The sequence below is a fragment of the Staurois parvus genome, unplaced genomic scaffold (genome assembly GCF_062004578.1).
Source record: "Staurois parvus isolate SC_StPar_1 unplaced genomic scaffold, SC_StPar_1.0 ptg000123l, whole genome shotgun sequence".
NCBI classification, from domain to species: Eukaryota; Metazoa; Chordata; class Amphibia; order Anura; family Ranidae; genus Staurois; species Staurois parvus.
Window position 1 is genome coordinate 844,499 of NW_028317919.1, and position 22,807 is coordinate 867,305.

The 22,807-nt window shown below is 40.4% G+C and overlaps 1 protein-coding gene across 2 annotated transcripts in view; it reads left to right on the forward strand.

Moving 5' to 3' along the window:
* The window catches only part of FHL1 (four and a half LIM domains 1), a 126,907-nt gene that overhangs the window by 84,072 nt on the left and 20,028 nt on the right, over positions 1 to 22,807 (forward strand). The window contains exons 1-2 of one of the 2 annotated variants that reach the window (XM_089672226.1): positions 8,849 to 9,002; positions 17,348 to 17,529. In XM_089672226.1, coding sequence (XP_089528352.1) covers positions 8,909 to 9,002; positions 17,348 to 17,529 — 276 coding nt within the window. In that variant the 5' untranslated portion in view covers positions 8,849 to 8,908. Of the gene's footprint in view, positions 1 to 8,848; positions 9,003 to 17,347; positions 17,530 to 22,807 lie in introns of those variants that run through there. The other variant, XM_089672228.1, reaches the window with a different exon arrangement.

Genomic DNA, 22,807 nt, shown 5'->3' on the forward strand with positions numbered 1-22,807 from the left:
TGGGCATGCTGCTGAACATGTTTTAGCAGTTGCCTGTATGCCCTTTCCAGATCCTGTTCTTTCATCAGCAGGTATTCCAGATTTGGTTTAAGCTCTGAGACCCCTGTGAGACCGAACATAGCCTCTCTGTCTTCTCGCAGGTCCTCAAGGGTAGGTTCTCCATCGCCAAACACAAAATCATCTGTAAGGCTCTCCCACAGCAATCCAGGGCCACCAAAGTCATATCCGTCTGGAGAGCATTCGGTTGTCACCCCTAAATATTCCTGCTCTGCGTACCATTGCAAAGCCAGATATCTGTTGTCCAGCTCTATCTCCTGCTGGACCAGCCTGTCCAACTCAGTCACCCATTGCTTCTGGGGTTGCTCTCCCAGGAATGGCATCCGTAACATCCGATGGTCCCTGGCCCATTCCCCTGGGGTTGGATAGCACTTGCCCTTGTCCATACCAGCAACCTGGAGGGCTTCTCTCCAAAGCACCTCCCAAATCCGCTCCCTGAGCTCCAGTTACTGATCTGCAGACACAGTCCTGGGGTATGTTGCAAGAACGATCCACAGCAGCCCTGGGAACTCTGATGCCAGGTCCATATCTCCATTGGGGTGACCGACGTCTCCTTTCCTGATCTTGAATCCTGGTGGTGGTTTGGACATGTTCACAGCTTGGAAGCACAATCCCACCGCTTGCCACCAATGTAACAGAACCCCTACAGGAGACGTGTTATTACACGAAGCGCGTCTAGGAGGAGCCTCTGCACGCCTTGACGTCACGCCACTGGATCAGGAGGTCTGGTGGCCATCATATTTATCCACTGGTCAGTGCATTCAAGAGCTCATTAACATTATATTTGTATAGGTTACTATCACCCTGTACGCTTACTTTTTACCATAATGATTTATACCTGAATAAATAAATTTTACATTACTACACCATGAGCGTTTTCATCTCTATTACCTGGCACTGAGCCTTCACATCTCAGTCCAGCTTTCCAGGAGTCTGCCCAGGCTGGAGGATTTGGGAAATAGGTCCAGACCATCATCCCTGGCAGCCGTCACCTCATTAACCACCAGAGGATACCTTTATCATCAGGCTGTACCTTCACAGGACCTCCGGCTACATGGAATTTCTATGTGCACATTAAATTGCACTTCCGGTGAGTGGGCAATTTTTCTACACCTTCATGTTAGGATGCTGGAATATACCCATTTGGATTGAAGTCATATATACTCCATCACTGGAATATACCTATTTGGATTGATATCATATTACCTTGGACTGTTTACCATTCAGTTTATAGGACCTTTTCTACTTTTTGTCATATTTATGACAGTGTGTTTATCTGTATAGCGCTGCACACCCCATTTTAATGTAACAGAACCGGACCCCGACTGCACTAGAGTATTCCCGTTCTAATACCGCTTCCGTGTCTGAACACAGATCCACGGACACCACCGCTGACAATACAAGAGGAGACAACACCAGACATGAAGGAAACCAGAAAATAGACTGCTTTATTTTAACATAGATACAAGATATATACACAGGGTGGGGCAATACATTTAGTAACAAGAGACACACAGCAGACACCCCCCACCAAGCCAATACAAAAACACATACATCCCATAATAGTTTCCTCCCAAGCAAGACACACAATAGAACAATGGGATAAAACCACATGGCATTAAACAATGAACCACCCCCACCTATACATGTCTACACAATATCAGGACATTCCACCCTGTACCCCTAACAGGCACAGGATGACTTACACATTAGAGGGATATGGGGAGCTGAGACAGGGGTCTCCCCACCCCTCCAAAGGGGGCTGTGTTCCATGGGCCCCCCACCCAAAGTCACTCCCGTCACAGTCTGTAATTCCAATTTAAGCCCTTGCAGTTGAGAGAGGGCATGGGAGATCCAGTGTAGGAACCTAGAGACAATTATCACTCAATAAATGAATTGACATAGATCTGTATCCTCTTTCAACTGAACAATACAGTATGATAAAGTAAATAACCATAACCCATAATCACAGCTTGGCAAAATAAACACTGTGCTGCAATATAATACTACCCAGAAGAGTTAGATACTCGGGAGAAGTGCTGGTATATTTTAAAAGTTAAACAATCATTAAAGTGGTTGTAAAGGCTGGGCATTTTGTACACTAATGCATTCCCTGCATAAAGGTAAAAAATGTATCTGCATCTGTATCGCCTCCTCATCCCTCTGTATACTTTCCTGAGTCCTTTCTCGATCTAGCACTGTGCTTGCCTGTCTGTAGCAGCTTTCTCCTCTCTCTCTGTTCAGAGGCAACAGTGGGAGCCATATGCTGTTACTATTGTCAATCAATTTCTAAGAGCAGGGGCAGGGCCAAGCAGCGCTGTTTGTGTCTTTGTAAATGCAGGCAGCGCAGCTCAGAAGCAAGCCCACAGGTAGGCCCTCATAGGAAGTGGCTTCTTATGGGGGCCCACCAAGAAGAAGAGGAGGAGCGGAGAGCATCAGTGGGAGACCCATGAAGAGGAGGTTTGGGCTGCTCTGTGCAAAACCATAGCACAGAACAGGTTTGTTATTTAAAAAAAAAAAGTGAAAAGTGCTTTAAAAGCACATCTAAATCAACATTATGGAATAAAGCAGGGAATTGTTTAAACCACTGTTTTGTTTTTTTTTGTGTTTTTTGTTCCACTGGGGTCCCATTGGAGGATCTACCTTAACTTCTTGCCCTCAGAAAGTGAGAGAAAATGTGTCCCCACTAAAAGATTTTCCCTCACACTCAGTCCTAGCTGCAGGGGTCATAAGGACAAATAGTGTGGGTCAAGATCTCTAGGGGGACATAACAGCAGTAAGAACCTGGCAGGGATTCAAATCACTCACTAGTTTTTTTTCAAAACTAACACTATATATATATTTTCTACAAGATCAATAAAACATATTTTCATTGATTGTAAGTGTAGTTGGAACAGAGTTGCCCATTATTTAACAGTAGGGAAAAACACTATTTCTAAGGACATTGGTGTTAAATAACTGTCACTTGACCAAACCTGTTACATTTAAAGCTCTCGGGACCCTGCCACATGAATGAGATTATGAATTCTAGGTGGATGATCTGTGGAAAAAATAATGTATTTGAGGAAAAACAAGGAGCAGCAAAAATGAATCCCTAATTACGTGGCCAGGGTTTAAAAAGGACATAATTTATGTACACTTTAGCTTCTCTTCAGTTATCTGTCTGAGCTTTTAGCAGGCTTATACAGCTTGAAAACGATCAGCAGCTTGATGGCTGAACAAGAAGACAAGAGGTTAATCAAGAGAAATATGATTCAGGGGCAGGAGGGGGTAGGCAGTTGGTGCACATCCACTGCTGATTGCCCGTGGTCTGATAAGGGTACTCAGACCATTGAGGAATGTTTCACAGTTCAGATAGCACACAATGTCATGTGTTGTGTGCTAGAGGGAAAAAGTTTCTTCTATTGTTATGCATTGATATGCCATTTTAAATTCACAACCTGTCTTAACACAACATGTTAAAGTGTTATCCACAACAGTAAAATCAGTCTGTATATGCAGTAAAGCACGCTTGTTGTATTCGCTGGTGAACCTAAGGGGTTAATCCTCTGCATTGGTCAGGATTCATGCAGCCTCATAGGACAGTCAGAGGAGAATGAAAAAAATTAACCAGTGCTCAGCTGGACACTGATAGAAGTCACAAGACTGCTATATACTGCCGAGGAGAAAAGCTATTTAGCGGTTTGTTTTGCTAAAATAATTGCATTTCCCTGTTCTGTGTACTGTGGGAGACCAGATATCGTGAATTCTGGGTTTAGCAACACTTTAACTCACAAAATACCACACATTAAAGCCTCGTACACACGATGAGCATATCGGACGAATGATTGCCCTTCCTTTTTTTTTTTTTTGCATGCTAGCCTCACATAAAAAATTAATAGGTTAATAAAGTTACAAAAATTCTCATACAACAGAATACAACTTTGTTAGTATTGTAATGTATTCGGCTCTGAGCATGTGCGGTCTTGGTCATCAAATTTCTTTTTCGAACGAATACTGTACCATTAAATGAAAATCATACATTCTGGTATCATACAAGAAAAATTCAGTGATCAGAAGAATTAAACATTTCCTTAGTGCATTGTTCCTTTCTGATCCAGAAATGTGCTACTATGGGCTCTTAATTGTGTACCTGTAGTTCAGTCAAAATGAAGGGTCTCCTGCTAGTATTATTTTCAAAATGCATAATGTATATTGGGATATGGCTTTGTCATGTTTAGATGGCAAGTTATACTTTTGCCTTCCCTCTGGCACAACCATGTCTTACCATAATGCAATCCTTGACCTCAGTATTTACAAGCTGTGATCATTTTTTCCTTTATTTTTCTCTTCTGGCCACCTCTGGACACTTGTAACCAAATACAGCAAGAAAACTGTAGTGGAAAAGTGGTGTAAGGGATTGTGAGAGGAGTCAGAAGACTATATAATGCAGGAAATATGAAGCTTTGTTCTCCTGTTTGATGGTTTGTATAGCTGAAAGTTCCTCCAACAGCACACTCTAGTATTAGTTTGTACAAAAAGACTTCAATGAAGATTGCCTATGACAGCATGATGACTAATGCAACCCTGCTACCAGGAGGGCAGCAGATGCTGTCTGCTCATTCCCTCAAGGTGACATTGTAAATATCCATCTTTTTCTGTTAAGTCAACAGCTAAGAATACTGTAGCTGCTGACTTTTAATAGGACACTTGCTTGTCCAGGGATCCAGCACTGCCATCACCCGAGCTGATTCTTCAATCGTCTTCGGGTCCAGGCACAAGCATCTTAACTAAGGGAAACCAGCATTGAAGCCTTGCGGCTTCACAGACCGTTTCCCACTGTGCATGCATGAGCCTCACTGTGCTTTGTGCATGGCACCGTAGTCCTCTGGAACCTGTGATGTGTCCCAGAAGGCTGCAGGGGGGGCAAACTTCTGCTCAGATTGCCTCAGAAGATCTAACCAGAAGTGGGAGCAATCTGCCCTGCTCCCGAAAAGTGCCATTTGTTAAAGAATGGGGGGGAAGTTATGGATGCAAACAAGCAGAACTTCCCTTTTTGGCTGAAGTTTCGCTTTAACTTTGTACCACATTAATAAAATGTAAACACCTCTTAATATCAGTCTTAGTGTACTGGATCACCAAGGCCATTTTTTTTGGGGGGGACCACTGTGTTCCATGCATCAGAAATGACAGGACCACTTGAGGTGATGGTCAGCTTGTTTCTTGTTCTATTTGTTTTGTTTTTACAAATCTCTAAAAAGCAGTAAATAAATATCTAGATGGTTTCATTCAGATGTAGAAGAGGCTCTGCAATATTTTTACTCAGTACACTTATTTTGGGGGACACAGGTTAATTACAACAAACCGTAAAAATAAAAAAAAATAAAACGTTTTCCAGTACAAAAACCATCAAATATTTATATACATGTTTCGTATGATAAACTTTTACATTTGTTTACTGCAGTGGAATGAAAACTGAGCTCTGATAGCAGTAAATGAGATTAGAACAGATGTGCGGAATCCGTATTTAACTTTGGAAGAAATCTCTTAATGGAAACTGTCATCCTGTAGAAAGCGGATAACATATAACTGTTCTTGACATTGGACCCTTATTATTTATTATTCTATCCGATCCTAGATATTATGATGTAATGTTTATTGTAACAGCTGTCCTGGGTGTGATCACCACTCCAGATGGTTCTATTACCATGTTTCATCATCTATAGATTGTTGCAGCCAAAACAAAGGGCAAGGTCATAAGGCGCTTTGCTCCCCAATATCATGCCTTTTTAATGAAAAACAGGGTAGAGGAATTTCCCAATTACATGGTGCATCTACCAAAAATGCATATTTCGTTATTTGACCTTAACTAGTGAGATTAGAACTTCCAGATTCCCTGAGTATTCTAGTACTAAGCCAAACAAGAAGCATGCGGTAACATCTTGAAACAATGAATGGCACATATCTGGGGCATTGTGCAATCATGCAAAATGGATTGCTACTACATGCTACTTGTAAAGCTTACTGTGTAACTCTAGTATAAAGAGGTGACTGCCAGCATTAGTTAAAGGATAGGTTCACCTTTAGAAACAGGTTACCTGTTACACTCGTAATTAGGGTATAACATGCAACATGCTGCTAAGGACCGAATACCCTCACCTCCAAGCCCCCTGTGGTCATATGTTTCCTGCACGTCTGATTTCTATGTGTATGCAGGAGGTTATAAAAGGAATCTGAGGCATAACATAGCATAATGACATACTGAAAAAAATCAAATAGCTGACTAGTGGAAATTGCCCGTCTAGAGGACTCCATCATAGTTTATTCTACTGCCATTGTGAAGCAAAGCAATGAATCCGAAAATATTTTGTTGCATGCATTAAAGACTAAGTGAGCATTCATTTTCAGGAAACAATGTGCATTTATTATTTTTTTGCATAAGAGCCTGTAAAGCATTGCAACTGTGATCAGTGGATCACAAGTGCAATGCCGAGCGCCTGCAGACTCTTCCTCCAGCTCCGTCTGTACCATGGTATGAGCTTTCAGTTAGAAAGCTGGAGCAAGTGTCAATGGACTATGAACGTAGTGATTACCACACTTGTGTTCCATGGAGAATTACAAGTCCATCTACTGTAGTGGCAGATGGGACTTGTAGGTAATTTCTGCACAGATCTCTTTGGGGGTCAGTTTGGGGGGGGGGCTTATTTGCACCATATTAAGTGCTAAATATGGGTATAACATAGTGCAAAAGATGGACTTTGTATTTAATCCTAATAGCTTGGGAGTTGCCGTCAATTACAGCTGTATTGGAGGAGGGGGTTTTGCTTTGTCTTTGTCTCTTTCCTGTTGCCTGTGTATGGTGCTGTGAAGGGCTGTACATACAGTGAAGGAAATAAGTATTTGATCCCCTGTTGATTTTGAATGTTTGCCCACTCACAAAGAAATGATCAGTCTAAAAATTGAATGGTAGGTGTATTGTAACACTGAGAGACAGAATAAAGAAAAAAAATTAGAAAAATGCATGTCTAACAAATTATGCACTGATTTGCTTGTTCATGAGGGAAATAAGTATGTGATCCCCTTCACAAAACATGACTTGGTACTAGGTGGCAAATCCCTTGTTCGCAATCACAGAGGTCAGACGTTTCCTGTAGTTGGCCACCAGGTTTGCACACATCTCAGGAGGGATTTTGGCCCACTCCTCTTGGCAGATCCTCTCCAAGTAATTAAGGTTTGGTGGCTGACGTATGGCAACTCGATCTTTCAGCTCCCTCCACAGATTTTCAATCGGATTAAGGTCTGAAGACTGGCTAGGCCACTCCAGGACCTTAATGTGCTTCTTCTTGAGCCACTCCCTTGTTGCCTTTGCCGTGTGTTTTGGGTCATTGTGATGCTGGAACACCCATCCACGACCCATTTTCAATGCCCTGGCTGAGGGAAGAAGGTTCTCACCCAAGATTTGACGGTACATTGCCCCGTCCATCGTTTCTTTGATGCGGTGCAGTTGTCCTGTCCCCTTAGCAGAAAAACACCCCCAAAGCAGAATGTTTCCACCACCATGTTTGACAGTAGGGATGGTGTTCTTGGGGTCATAGGCAGCATTCCTCCTCCTCCAAACACAGCGAGTTGAGTTGATGCCAAAGAGCTTGATTTTGGTCTCATCTGACCACAGCACTCGCACAGTCGTCCTCTGCATCATTCAGATGTTCAGTGGCAAACTTCAGACGGGCCTGGACATGTGCTTTCTTGAGCAGAGAGACCTTGCGGGCACTGCAAGATTTCAGTCCTTGTCGGCATAGTGTGCTACCAATTGTTTTCTTGTTGACTGTGGTCCCAGCTGCCTGGAGATCATTGTTCCTGTGGACAGGTGTCTTTTATACAGGTAACAAAATGAGATTAGCAGGACTCCCTGTAAGAGACTGCTTCTAATCTCAGCTTTTTACTTGTATGAAAGACACCTGGTAGCCAGAAATCCTGCTGAATGATAGGGGATCAAATACTTACTTTCCTCATGAACATGCAAATAAGTGCATAATTTGTTAGGCATGCATTTCTTTTGAATTTTTTGTTGATATTCTGTCTCAGTGTTACAATACATCTACCATTTGATTTTTAGGCTGATCATTTCTTTGAGAGTGGGCAAACATCCAAAATCAGCAGGGGATCAAATACTTATTTCCTTCACTGTATATACTGTTTATTTTGGTCATAAACCTACTGTTGTTCCAAGCAGGAGCACACACATAGAGGAGACTCTGACAGGACTCCACAAGTCCCAGCAGGCAAAGGGGCACCAATTCAATGGAAGTCTGACAGTGCAAAGGGGGTTTGAGAAGAACACTCAAAAGAGCAAAAAAAACAAAACAACTCCCAAAAAAGTGCATGCAAGTTCTTTCTATTAGCATTTCATTTTAGCAAAACAAAAAAGACTTTAATATCACTTTCAGTGGCTGCTGGTATTGAGCCCTTATCGACAATAAAAAAAAAAAAAAAAAGTCGCTACAAATGTGAGCTACCCTCACATTGTTATCTATATGAAGAGACAGGGTACTAGGACACAATGCTTGTGACTCCTTACTTATACTTTCCACTGATATCCTACACAGTATATCTTTTGTGTCTGTGGGTATTAGATTTCATTAGGGACAGGCTTCTAGGCAGCCACATTTGCTTTGGAGCTAATTTAGAAATGGGAGTAGTTGTGTGGGCATTTTGTGTGTACAGTTTTTTTTTTTTTTCTTGGACCCCATTCTTCTCCTAAAAGATAACCAAAAATGGTCTTGCTTTTCAAGCAGGATTAAACATGAAATCCCTGGAGAGGGGTGTGAACATGTGCCTGTGACTCCTTATTAATAGCTGCCAGTAATAATGTATGTTATCAAACAAGTGGCTTGTATCACCCAAGCACAGGTCCCACACTGGTCTAGGTGGACTACTTGTCACAATGGCTTATGAAAGACACTCAGGTAATAATAATAATAATCTATAGTATGTATGGGCAGTGATGGCTATCCTATTTTTCTATTTTCTGTACAGTTAGTCTTCCTTTTAAACTTTGTTCAGGATATATTGTACATTGTGTTATTTGCAATTGCCATAAGGGGTATATCTTATATCACACACGTTATTTATGTGCAGCCAAAAAACTTATGAATTTGTTAAAGTGCATTACAGCTTACTTTGAGACTAACATTTATTTCACATTTTTGTTGTTTTTGCCTTTTTTGGGTATTTTCTTTTTCTGCAGTGTTTTTAGATAAGTGGAAAATTATTGTTTTACCTAAAAGCATAACTGCCAAAATAATATTTTATTAGATATGGTAAAGTGACTGCCTTTTAATGGATTTAAATTGGAGGAGAAGCATATTTTCTTTGTTGGAAGTCAGCTGTAACCATTATTAGATTGTGTTTTTCATGTAGTTTAACAATAAAATACTTTAAAAGGAAATCTTGAAAGCCTGAGTGCTTTGCCTCTGCAAATTATGTTGCTCTGGTTGTATTCACATATTTTATTTTGTATAGGTTATTTGGTAGATTAATGGGTGTAATTTTATATAAATAGCAATCAATTGGCTATTTATGGGAGGATTTGTACTATGTGTTCTGTATTCAGCTGAGCAGTACATGATATAGGATTGTCTGTACCAGCTGTTTGAAGCTCAGGAACCTTTACTACTGCTAATGCAGCTTTCATTGCATTCGTTACCTATTCAGGAGCGAACACTTCCAGCCTCACAATTCTTTTATAATCACTTTCATTTTATTAAAATAAACTGGTAATAAAAAAGTGTTCTCTGAATAGTTTTCTTTATGGATATAAAACAAATATGCAGGGCTGTTCTGCCATTGCCTAGAGTAGATTACAGATGACTTTCTCTTCATCATGTTTTGACAGTTCAAATGTGGTTGCCATGGGAAACATTGCTTGAAACCCTTGTTTAACCTAACTTTTCTCCATTTGTAAAATGATTCCTCTTAAATTGCAGTTTAAAATAGTTTTTTTAAGCTTATTGGTAAATGCTTGCTTCAGCAAAGTAGATGGTTTTTGTGGTTTTGCACAGTAACTGAATCAACAAAAAACTCTTGACAGTGGTATGTGTTAAAAGCCCAATTGAAGTGATAGAAAAAGCTATTCAGTTAGACATTTTACCAATAGCCTCATATTCCAAGGCTTACCTCCACCTCCTTGTTCTAGCAGTCCCACAAGGTCATTAGGTAGCCAATGGGCACCAGAGTTTGACCACGCTGTTCAGCCTGTAATCTAGCATACCTGATCAGACACACCCATCTCTATCTGTGTGAGAACACTTGTAATGAGGGATGTGGCCATTACTCAGCTATGCTTGCATAAAGCACTGGAGTGTGAGCGCAGAAAGCACATTTTGAAATAAGATAAAATTGTATTTTAAGGCATTTGCAAGTTGAAATCTGTTAAAATCCTTACATAGGTAGATATGAGACTATATAGGGAGGACAACATGCATTTTAAGTACTGCGTGGTATACATATAACACATGATATTTATTTTTATTTTTTTTTTATTATTCTAAAATATCAACTGCCCGTGGTGCAATTTAATTCCTGGTAACTAGATGATAGCTGAACTCAAAGAAAGGTTAACATAAATATACATACATTAGGTCATGAGTTGGCAAATATTTTGCAGCATAAATTCTTCAGATCTAAAATGGACACATGAATGAAGCTTATCATCCAGTGTGGAGCGTGACGACTATGTCCCTGCTTCTACATTGTCTGTTATACATCTGTCACTTCTTTCCAGACATATATCAACTGACACCAGGAGAAACTTCCAGGCAGTTGGCCAGGTCTTTATGTATTCTAACAGCAGACTCTTCCTAATAGAGAAAGCAGAAGGATCAGAGTTTACTGGGTACAGATAAGAACAGCAAATGTCCCAACAGACCTAACTGTGATATTGTAAATAGACTGGTGTGTGATGCTCCTTGAATTGTTTTACTGGAGCTCTGATATAATGCGGACCTTAAAAACAAAACAGGTTACAGGTTTGGATACATGACAGCGCTTGTTAATATAGAACGCTGACTTCTGTATAATAAATGTGGGGTTTTCAGGCCTAAAAGGCCTTGAGTATGATACGTTTAAAAATGAGCTGCCTTAATCAACCAATCAGATTGTAGTGTTTATTACCCCCCCCCCCTCTACCAAGACATTGTATTCTGACTGAAGTGGGAGCTGTTTGGCTGCAGCTGCTGATAGGCAGAACATTTTCCAACATATCCCTTTCCTAGAAGTCAATTAAACAATCCACTTCTCTCAAGTGATGGAGCCCACAGCTATTTTATCTTAAAACTTAATATGCAGTTAGTTATTCTAGAAGACTGTCTTCCTTGTCACTCCTGTCTAATATACGAATCTCATATTTTTAGCTCTACTCCATTTTTAAAGTTGAACTAAAGGCAAAACTTTTTTTTTGGATAGAGTAGAGAGGGATTAGAACATCTGTCAGTTTTTATTGCTGTCTGTGCCCCTGTCAGGGAAATTCACGATCTCTTTTTGTCCAGTTTATCATTGAAAGTGAAAGTAAAAGAACATCCCAAATTTTGAGTTGTCACCAGAAAAGTAATAAAGGGGAAATCTTCTAATGGGGACACTGGTTCTCATGGTCCTCAAGGAATTCCCTAATTTGCAGGGATTTCCTCTCCCTTCCTGTTTGGCTATGGGAAAGGAAGCAAAGGGAAATCATCCCAAGGGAACACAGATAGCAAAAAAAAAAAAATTTGACAGCGTTCATAACCCATCCTTGCTCTATCCAAAATAAAAGAAAAAAAGGTTTGTCAATAGTTCTATCTTAAAAAGTTAAAGCGGAGTTCCACTCATGCTGTCAAAAAATAAGTCAGCAGCTACAAAAACTGTAGCTGTTAATTTAAAAAAAAAAAAACAACAAAAAACAGCCACTTACCTGTCCTTCGGTCCCACGGTGTGTCCCCTGCAGCCCCTTTCACCGGCCGTCCTGTGTTCAACGAGGATGGCATCTTCAGTGTGGGCACCAGGCTGTGATAGCTTATGGCTTCACAGCTGGGTACCCCCTGTGAATGTGCGAGTAGCGCTGCGATTCATGAATGGTCCTGTAGTCTTCTGGGACCTGTCACGTGTCCCAAAAAACTACAGGGAGGGAGGGAGGACACTAGGCGATCGGACCGGAAGTGGGAGCGGGTACCTGTTAAATTTGGGTTCCCGCTCCCCCCGCCCCCCAAAGGTGCCAACCCTTAATGGGGAGCAGGGTAGCAGTCCTTAAAGCGGAACTTCCCCTTTTGGGTGGAGCTCTGCTTTAATGAAATGCATTGCCCAGCATTAGTAAAACTGACAAAAATACAGCGTACACTGCAGTACTTCCTATCAGTCTGCGCTATTCACCGCAAAAAGTCCATTCAACTGGAAGGTACCCGATATGAAGTGATGCCAAGCTTCTTGTAAACCTGGAATAAGGCTTTAATATATCAAACCTTATCCTGATTATCCTGAAAACAGAAAACTTGTACACATGTAAAATTCAAACCAAAAATTTACTTTTGGGTAAACCTCCAAAAATATCTCAATGTGTGCTCACTCAAAATACATTCTACGTTTCATTTAATAAAGCAATAGATTTGATCGCATCCTAAGTCTGCTTCTTTTCCTGTGTATATAATGGCATACTTGCATACAATAAAATATATTTATAGCCAATACTGTAGGACATGTTTTTACAACAGATGGTATTCATAATTAATCTTGATGTACACAATGTTTCTCTGTGTATGAGATGTAACATGCAACATTCTGCTTGAGAGGTCAACATATAAACTGTGCCTGACCTGCGCTAGAAATCAGTATATGCAGTTAGACATCTTGGACCAGGATGTTGGGCAATCCACAATGTTTTGGGGTTTCTGTAAAAATAGTTGTGAATTTCTAATAGCTGAAAATTTGTGTAACTTTCAGCTTTTCAGAAAAGGATACGTAAAAAGTAATTTAAAATGGTTGTAAAGGCTCAAGGTAAAAAACCTTGTGTGCTGCAGCTCCCCCCAGCCCCCCAATACCTGAGCCCCATCACGATCCAGCAATGTGCACGAGATTGCCTCGGCTGTCAGGGGACTCTGCCTCCTCATTGGCTGAGACAGTCCCAGGGTTGGGCTTTAAGCAAAGTGTTTCTCTTATTTGAAAATGGTCATAGTTGGCAAGGAGGAAAATGGCAATGCACACAGCTGATAATTTTAGCATTTCAAAAGTACTTTTTGTACACGTTTGTCTAAAATCCGTTTGAATAGTTTTTGACAATCATATTTTATGGAATGAAGTGTCATAGAAACCAATCAGCATATATTACTGGAAATGTTACATTTTTGTTTTTGCTTTATTGCCCACTTTGTCCTCTGTACTATATTATTGAATAGAGTCCAGTGTTTTTAGGTTGGATGTAAATTTAGTAGTGGGCATATAGACTCAGAATAACCTAGTAAATATAGCCATAGGTTTCTGTATAATCCCTAGTAATGCCTCTCTAGAAGTGTGCCAAGCTGCTAGCACATAACATTTCTAATGAAAGCCCTCCAAGTTCCCCAGAGTTTAGGGAGGTGATGAGTGAAGCATCATGTCCTAGCAAACTGTCCCTCTGTACATGACAACAAATGTTGTATAAATGGAAGATGACCATAGCTGTGTTTGGCAAACTTCTGGATGCTTTCAGCTTATATCCAAAATAGGAAGGTTGCCAAGGTCATGCCATCCAGCCTGTTTGTTGACATCATTAAAGGTCACCATTGCAATCTCTTTCCAACGTTTTATCTTTTAACCCCGTCTTCATAGCAGCTGCCACCATGTGGTGTCTTCACCCACTTTGTTTAGTAGCTGGTGATAAGAAGTTATTTTGTAAGTTATTAAAAACAAGGTCAAGATAAACAGTGTGTTCTGTAATAGTCCTATTTTTTAAATGACGCATAAATATGTTGAGGCAACATTGGTATAAAATACACCAATAAAACACTTTCTGAGACAAATAAGAGTTGCATACACTGCTATAGGAGTGGAACATGGCAGAAAGTGGGGCACGTGTTCTACAATAGACTCCGTAAACGATATCTTTGCTTGTAGATACTGTATAACCTAGTGTTTGAGAATATGGCAAGGTTGTTTTGGCTTCCTGCGGCTTCTGATGCACCTTTTCAATCTTTGATTAGCTCCTTATAAAATGGTGGAATATAATTTTATTTTTGTGCTAAGATCTATTCCAGCATTAATGAATACAGCTAAGCTGACATGATATGAGTGCAGGAAAAATACCATGGAGAACAAGCTCAACACAGGTTTAAAGCATCCGCTATATACAGTGGCTACAATACAGTGGAGGGAATTTACTAAGGGCAGCACAGTGGCAAAGTGGTTAGCGCTTTTACCTAGCAGCACTTGCGTCATTGGTTTGAGTCCCAACCACGACACTACCTGCCTGGAGTTTGCATGTTCTCCCTGTGCCTGCGTTGGTTTCCTCCAGGTACTCCGGTTTCCTCCCACACTCCAAAGATATGCTGGTAGGTTAATTGGCTCCTGTCTAAATTGGCCCTAGTATATGTATGTATGAATGTGAGGTAGGGACCTTAGATTGATAAGCTCCTGAGGGTTATGGACTGATGTGACTGTACAATATACTATGTATGTAAAGTGCTGTGTAAATTGACAGCGCTATATAAGTACCAATAATAAGACTAAAGCAGGTTTGCAAGGCAACCAATCATTTTTCAAAGTTTAACAGAACTAACTGAAGCTAGAAGCTGATTAGATTCTGTGGGACAGCTGTTCCAGATTCTGTCCACTGCAGATTTGTAAAGTCCCACTAGTATGTTTCCACAGGGCACATATGAGTCTTTATAAGGTCATTATTCAGAGAGATGCATTCTTTCTGCTGCAACTTTTGTCTGTAACCCAAAATGTTACTAAAAGAGTGTTATGTCTCATCAGCAGTATACTTGACTGGTGAATCACTTGATAAACACTTCATAACAAAGCAAGAAACCCAAACCGTGATCCTTCCCACTGACCCATTTTACGTTCCATGATTTTGGCTGTTTAGTCATTGCACTGACAGATTAAGCTCTTTGCCATAAATTACTACTGGCCAACAGTGCTGCACTTGAAACTGTTACAGTATGTTGTCTTTCTGGGTAATGAGCTAACCATCAAATGAACTAAATTACTGCCTTAGCTGACAAGTTAGAATATCATTCTTACTAGCTCCCATTTTTGTTTTTTTTTTTCTCATTTTAAAGTGGTTGTAAACATTTGACATGAGAAATTACCTAAACGTATCCTTTTATAGTGTGTTTTGCCTGAATCCAAATCCATGCAGTGTGATTTGTCTGCTGCGTCATTCCTCTACTGTCTGCATGAATCATTTCTGACCGCTTGTGCCAACTCCAAGCAATGGAGGAGGATGGGGAGGGGAGCTCCAGCACACAGCCTGTGATGAACAGCCTAAGCTGTGCATACTTCCCAATGGGATCATGTGGAGGGGGTGTGTGTCCACTCAGGTCTCGGGTTACACTCAGCTCCCTGCTCTTTGCTGTTCAGTGTGTGATGTCAGATCCCCACCACCTGCCTCTGGAAGCTCAGAAATGCTGTGTGAATTCTGGACTTTGAATGTATGTACAGGAGAGAGGGAAGCAGATAAAACAGGTACAACAAATGTAGGAGGATTTGTTTCATCTGTTTGTCAGCTGTGGCCAATCGCTTCGCTGAGTATAATGTAAGGGTTTACAACCACTGTTAATATAAGGTTCATATGTTTCGGCATAAGTGTTTTAAAGGGGAGCACAATGTGCAGACAATTCTGTCAAGTGTACAGTGAAAAACTATATGCCCTTCTGTAAATTTTTGTATGTTCCATGTGAATGAAAAAAATGATGTTCCAAAACGTTTGTGATCTGGTGGAGGAGCGTTCCCGATTAGCATGCTGCTTCTGTCAGTCTTAAACATAGCAATGACACAAAATGTAATTTCCCTCAGTAGCAAATCCTTCTAAGCGCCTTTAATATTTGTAGTATAGGTAATAATAAAATCCTCAAGCAAGAAGAAAAGTAATAAAAACATGTTTTGTTTACCTTGCCTATGCCCACAATCTATGTGAAGTTAATAAAGGGAAATCGAACTATGAGGTTATCGTTAGTTACTAGTTGTAGTGCTGCTTGGTGTACTATTAGTGGCTGACTGAAAAGTTGAGATTCTTGAGTCCTGAGATGCTAACCCTGCAGAGAGGGGTTTCACATACGTTATTCATATGATACTTAGGAGATTGCCATTGATGACAATCCAGGCTCATCAAACACAAGGCAGTCAGAAGAGAACAAATTATTACTGTATATCATCCATCCATATATCATTTATTTGGTCTGGAAACCCATTAATATTGGAGACTTCTTAAACTGAAGTATCATAGCCTGTGGATTCTGTCACTAGACAAATGCGGGAGATCAACACTGGCTCCTAAACCTACTTTAGTATTTGTCTCATAAATCTGTACGTTGTGTACCTTGAGTCCATTAGTGACATCATCTTAACAACTTTATGGGTGTTTTTTTTTTTTTTTTTTTTTTTTTTACAGTTATGAATTCATATACTGAATAAAAAAGTGCAATATCATTAAGAGGCAAGGTCGTCTTTACAGTACAAACCCTTACTGTTAAAATTAAGAGATCTCAAAGGAACTTTTTCCCCTACTGCTAGCCCTTCACTGATACAAAACAATACAATTTTGGATGAGTAACAAAAAAGAAAAATTGGAATATAGTCTCTCAAAAAATAGTTCTGGCCAGGTCAGTTGATTTTTTTATTTTTTTAAGAGCTGGATGCATTCCTAAATTCACAAACTATAACTGTATAATATATATAGGTAATAACACCAGAGATTGTTTATCCAGGGAATATCTGATTGCCTTTTGGCAGATCAGGAAGATTACCCACTCCCCTTCCCCCAACCTTTCACCGGAGCAAATTGAACTATGCATCATATAGGGTCTTTGCCTTCCTCTGGATAAACTGTGGGTATAGGGTTTTGTATATGGAGGTTTTCTATTTTTTTTTTTTCCTGTTGCAATAGATGGACTTTTACAGCCTAACTTTGTAATTTTGTAACCCTCCCCCAACATATGAATTCATATATTAGTGGTCAGGGTTCCAGTATAACTGCAGAAAGTAAAAATACAGTATATTGTGTATGGAATAGGTGTGTGTGTTAACTTCTTAAACAGACATAAAAGGCAAAATACAATCCTCCAACTTTCGATTTTTCTATTTTTAGGTCCCCGCCACTACACTGTGGGCACAATGTCTGAACGCTTTGACTGCCACTACTGCAGAGCTCCTCTGCAAGGCAAGAAGTATGTTGAGAAGGATGGACACAACTGCTGTGTGAAGTGTTTTGAGAAGATTGTTGCTAACACCTGTGCTGAGTGTAGGAAACCTATTGGGGTCGATTCTAAGGTGAGACACAAAAACTTAATACAGTTATTTAAAGTTTTTCAAATGGAACAAAAATGGAAAGCACTCACTCCTAGGCATAAGAAGTGGATTCTTCAGAAGTCTTAGTCAATGAAGAAAACACAACTGCATTGCAAACTGCATATCACAGAATCCACAATAAAGGTTTGCAGTCGTTCACTATTACTTACTTTTGCCAGAAACCACCTTATGCCTTACAGGGTCCTCAGTAAATTAACATGCTGTGCCCCATTTTGTAAGTAAATGCTTACTTTTTCAGATGGTCATTACATTGTCCCCTCTCCATACATTTCCCTCTCTATACTGCATATGATAGAATTTACAAGGCATTAGATGTGCGACCCCAGAAACTCATGACAGCGCACTCGACTTCTTTCAGTACCTACGCGTGTACAGTCTATCTTCCATGCTCACAAAAGGTTCAGCTGATGCGTAAAATAAAATTAAAAAAAAAATACACCTATGTGTGTGCACAAGTAAATGTCGGTGTTGGTTACACTTGTATAGGCGCACAAGGGTTTTCTGTAGTGCAGTCCTCTGGGCAAAAATATGCATCAGTTGTGGCTCCCAGGTGCCAAAGCTACAGCAGGATTTTACTCTGTATGGCCATACATTGTATACTTTTAGAAAACATTCTAGTAAACCCATAACTTTTGGGGGGACCAGTGTCATATGTGCACCCAATTGCATATTTTGTAAAAACTATCATTATGTTAACACTGTTATACATCAGTTCAGAAAATGAAAAAATTATCCCAAACCACGATTGTCCCCTTTTAAATCATGTGAATAAAGCTGAAGCTTATGTATAACTAAACTTCAGCTTAAGTCTAATGTCCTGTATACCAATTTCTTGTTTCTATTTCTCTCATTCAGGTTTTGAATGCTCTTCTAAGTAGCTTGTAGATATCATGGACCTGCACTTTCATTTCTCTTTTAACATACAGTTGTGTTCAAAATAATAGCAGTCAGACATCACTAATCTGATCAATCACTGTTTTTGGTAGAAATGATATTTCTACATGGCAAATAATTTACTAGCAGGTGTAGTAGAGTAATAGAAATCCAACAGTCATGACATGCATGCTGCTGATTCTGTGTAACTGAATCACTAATTGAAAGGGGCATGTTCAAAATAATAGCAGTGTGGAGTTCTAGTAGTGAGGTCATTCATTCTTTGAAAAACAGGTGCCAATTATTGGCCTTATTTAAGGAAGGAAGGCAGCAAATGTTGTACATGCTGGTTACAGTGCATTTCTCTCTGAAATTCTGAGGAAAATGGGTTGTTCCAGACATTGTTCAGAAGAACAGCGTACCTTGATTAAAAAGTTTATTGGAGAGTGGAAAACATATAACGAAGTGCAGAAAATGATAGGCTGCTCAGCTAAAATGCTTTAAAATGGCAACCAAAACCTGAAAGTCGTGGAAGAAAGCGAAAAACCATTTGAATGAATAGAAGAATAGCCAAAATGGCAAGGACTCAGCCAACAATCAGCTCCAGGAAGATCAAAGAAGGTGTAAAGTTACCTGTGAGTACTGTTACAATTAGAAGACGCCTATGTGAAGCCAAGCTATCTGCAAGAAGCCCCCGCAAAGTCCCACTGTGGAAAAAAAGACGTGCTGAAGAGGTTACAATTTGCCAAAGAGCACATTGACTGGCTTAAAGAGAAATGACGCAACATTTTGTGGACTGATGAAAGTAAGATTGTTCTTTTTGGGTCTAGTGGCCGGAGACAGTTTGTCAGACGACCCCCAAACACTGAATTCAAGCCACAGTACACTGTGAAGACAGTGAAGCATGGTTGCGCAAGCATCATGATATGGGGATGTTTCTCATACTACGGTGTTGGGCCTATTTATCGCATACCAGGGATCATGGATCAGTTTGAATACATCAGAATACTTGAAGAGGTCATGCCAGACGTTGGTTGACTCCATGTAACACAGATGTACAGCAGTTCTCAGAAACAGTGCTTATACAAATAAATATTAATTAAGTGATTCAAAGGAAAGCAAAATCCTCAAACATTTTTCAGTTTATATAGTGAATGTTTGAGTTTGTAAAGAAGAATACAAACACTGCTATTTTTTTGAACAGTCTAATATTCACTTTTCTTCAATTTTTTTTAGAGGAACAACACAAATTTGATATATTTTTCCTCATGGTTTGATTTGGAATAGAATGTGTAGTGTTCCCAATGCATTTGTGTGTATGGAAATAAAAGCTATTAGAAGGATTTTGAGCTTTATTCACTTTTTTCAACACTGCTATTATTTTGAACACAACTGAATATGTAATTTTATAGGGATAAAACACACAATGTAACAGTCCAGAGGGTTTGGGAATCACTAAACTTCATTGTACCTACTTCCCACCTGGCCTATTATAATATTACGGCCAGGCGGGTACACTAATATCCCCGGTGGCTGTGACTGCTGTGTCCATTTGACAGGGCCAGATACATCCAGACTCTGACATCTGTCCCAAACTGCAGCTAACTGCTCTGTGTGCGGCTACATGCAAACAGCAGCTGCTGGATGCATAACCCACTCATTCCAGCAGCAAGTATCTGCAGATTCTTGCTGAAGGGATCTGGTGGCCACGCTCACCTTGCTGTGTGAAAGAGGCCTACAGTGTCCCTGATCACTGCCACAGCAGTCAGTGTGCCTGATTATCCCCCCCAGCAGTCAATAAGGACTTGTTCACATGTGTGATGGTCTCTTAAGAGCCATCCATGTTCAGATCATTCTTCAGAGAGCATTTGACAGGTAATAAGGAGGCATTGTTTTGCCCCCTCACCACTTGCTTTAATCCCTTGGACCCTGCACAAGCAACCCTGTTCACCTAAATGGGTCACAATCAGCTGGAGTACAGGGGGTAAAATTCTTGCCACAGCTGCAAAGCAAATCATTGCGGCCATGGCATGTGTACACCCCAGATGCTTCCTTTGCAGCTTAAGGGGGTAGCAATCAAGGACTAGTAAAACCGCAGCTCAACTGATGTGTGAACTAGCCCTAATAATGCAGCCAGTCACAGTTATCCAATCACCACCGCACCAGCCAGTGTAGCTAGAATCAAGTGTTCTGATTCAGAACAGTGCCACAAGCAACAGTTTTCCTGACCATCGCCATACCAGTCCCAGTGTCACCAGACCAGTGTATGCCAGCAACAGTATTCCTCCTATGCCACACCAGTGCAGAGTTGCTGCTGCCTGTACTAACCCTAGCCTGTCTATTAACCACATTTCTGCCTGTTGCCTGGACTGATCCTTTACCTGTTTAGTGACCATGTCTCTACCTTTGCCTGAACTGACCCATCTGCACATCCCGCCAACTATGTTCTGCCAGACACCAGTCCCAGCAATTCCCTGCAGACAGCTGCACTCCTGGAACCACAGGAGCTCTTTTGTTCTTCTTTTCTTTACCCTCCTGTACTTCCTGAGCAGTGAACTTTGTATTTCTGGGGGCAGCCACATACCAGTAGGATAGGCTTGCTTGGCGTATAGAGAAAGGGAGTGCTATAGGTGACACTACACTAAGCTATATTCCATGACCACACATATAGAGGAAACAATTCAAATACATTGGTTTTGATTCAATTGGTTGATTTGTGTGATACACAAGATACAATGTGCAGTAAATAATCAGTCCAAACATTGAAAGTCTCACACGTGGTATCGCCATACTCCAGAAACAACCCAAAACACATTCTGCTACTCTTCCTAAGTATGCCCATGCTGTGTTTGAGAAATATCTTATTAAATTGCCAACTTTTTTTTTTTTTTTTTTAAACAAAGAATTTTTAATTTTCATTCCGCATCTTCCAAAAAACATGGGACAAAAAAATTAAGTCTTCAAAAGACTCATCATGCCTTTTAGAAAATACATTTTGGAAAGCAAAACACCACAAGGTAGTCTTTTTATGGGTGTTTCCACTGTCCTGGTGCTCCAGCACCTCCATAAATGAGATAGGTAGTCAGGAAATTAGATGTGTAATTTTATACCTCTAGAAAGCCTGAAGGTGCTGCTTGGATTTTAGTAGAGAATTTAAATTAACACTTATAAGGGGCAGAAAAGGAACACTGAGTAAAAGTTGTATTGTGCTCCTTATGGCGAGTAAAATGCCCCTAATAATAATAGTCAGTGGAGAAGTCCCTTACATTGGAAGAAGGGGTCCATCGCACTGGTAGTCTGCAAAACAAATTCTCTTTACATTGATGGTAAATGGCTAAAAATAGCATAAGTGTCAATGGTTACATATAGGAAGAGCTTACTGCTCAAGGAACCTCTGAAGGAACCCTCATTGACGAAGGCTGGCCTAGAGGCACTTTAACACAATATCTGCGTCTGGCAGAAAGAATATTCTTGTCTTTAGAAATGCACTTGTACCCTCTAGTGGTAAAACACTCATTCGCTCACAGGAGGTGCAGGATGCTGAATACGCTGTAAAAAAGAAAACCAGGATCATATGTGATGATTCTTTAATACAGTGGTGGTCTGTCTTTCAAATGTTTGCTTTTCTTGTCACACAGTTGCATTTCTGTAAAGGTGAAGCAACCTGTGTGGTTGAGTGCATGCTTCAGTCACTGTTAATGCATCTGGAAACAGACCACACAAAGCTCATCTTGTTCTGTTAAAAGTGCTGCAAATACAGTCAAGGTCAAGTATGTGCCACTTAGAATGGGAAATTCCGTTGCGATGTTGTACAGAGACCTGGACTGAATGCTCAGGATTGACATTTTTTTTCTACTTATTTATTATTGCAGGCGCCATTTAATTTACGCAGCGCTTTACAGATATATAGTGTACATTCTCATCAGTCCCTAACCCTCAAGGGGCGTACAATCTAAGGTCCCTAACTTACATTCATAAATACTAGGGGCAATTTAGACAGGATCCAATTAATCTACCAGCATGTCTTTGGAGTGTGGGAGGAAACTGGAGGTCCCAGAGGAAACCCACGCAGGCACAAGGAGAACATGCAAACTCCAGGCAGGTGGTGCCATGGTTGGGATTCGAACCAACAACCCTAGTACTGCCAGGTGGCAGTGCTAACCATTTAGCCACTGTGCTGCCCAGTACCTGTAGATGTTCCTCATCCTTGTGAAGCAATCAGTAATTTTACAGATAAACTTGTCACTTAGTGCATCTGTTTAGCTATGTATGTTGTCTGGGACTATTTGGACAGCAGCACACACCTGGCTATACCACTAGCAAAAATCAACAAACAGAAAATTGATGTTGCGCTAATCACAATAAT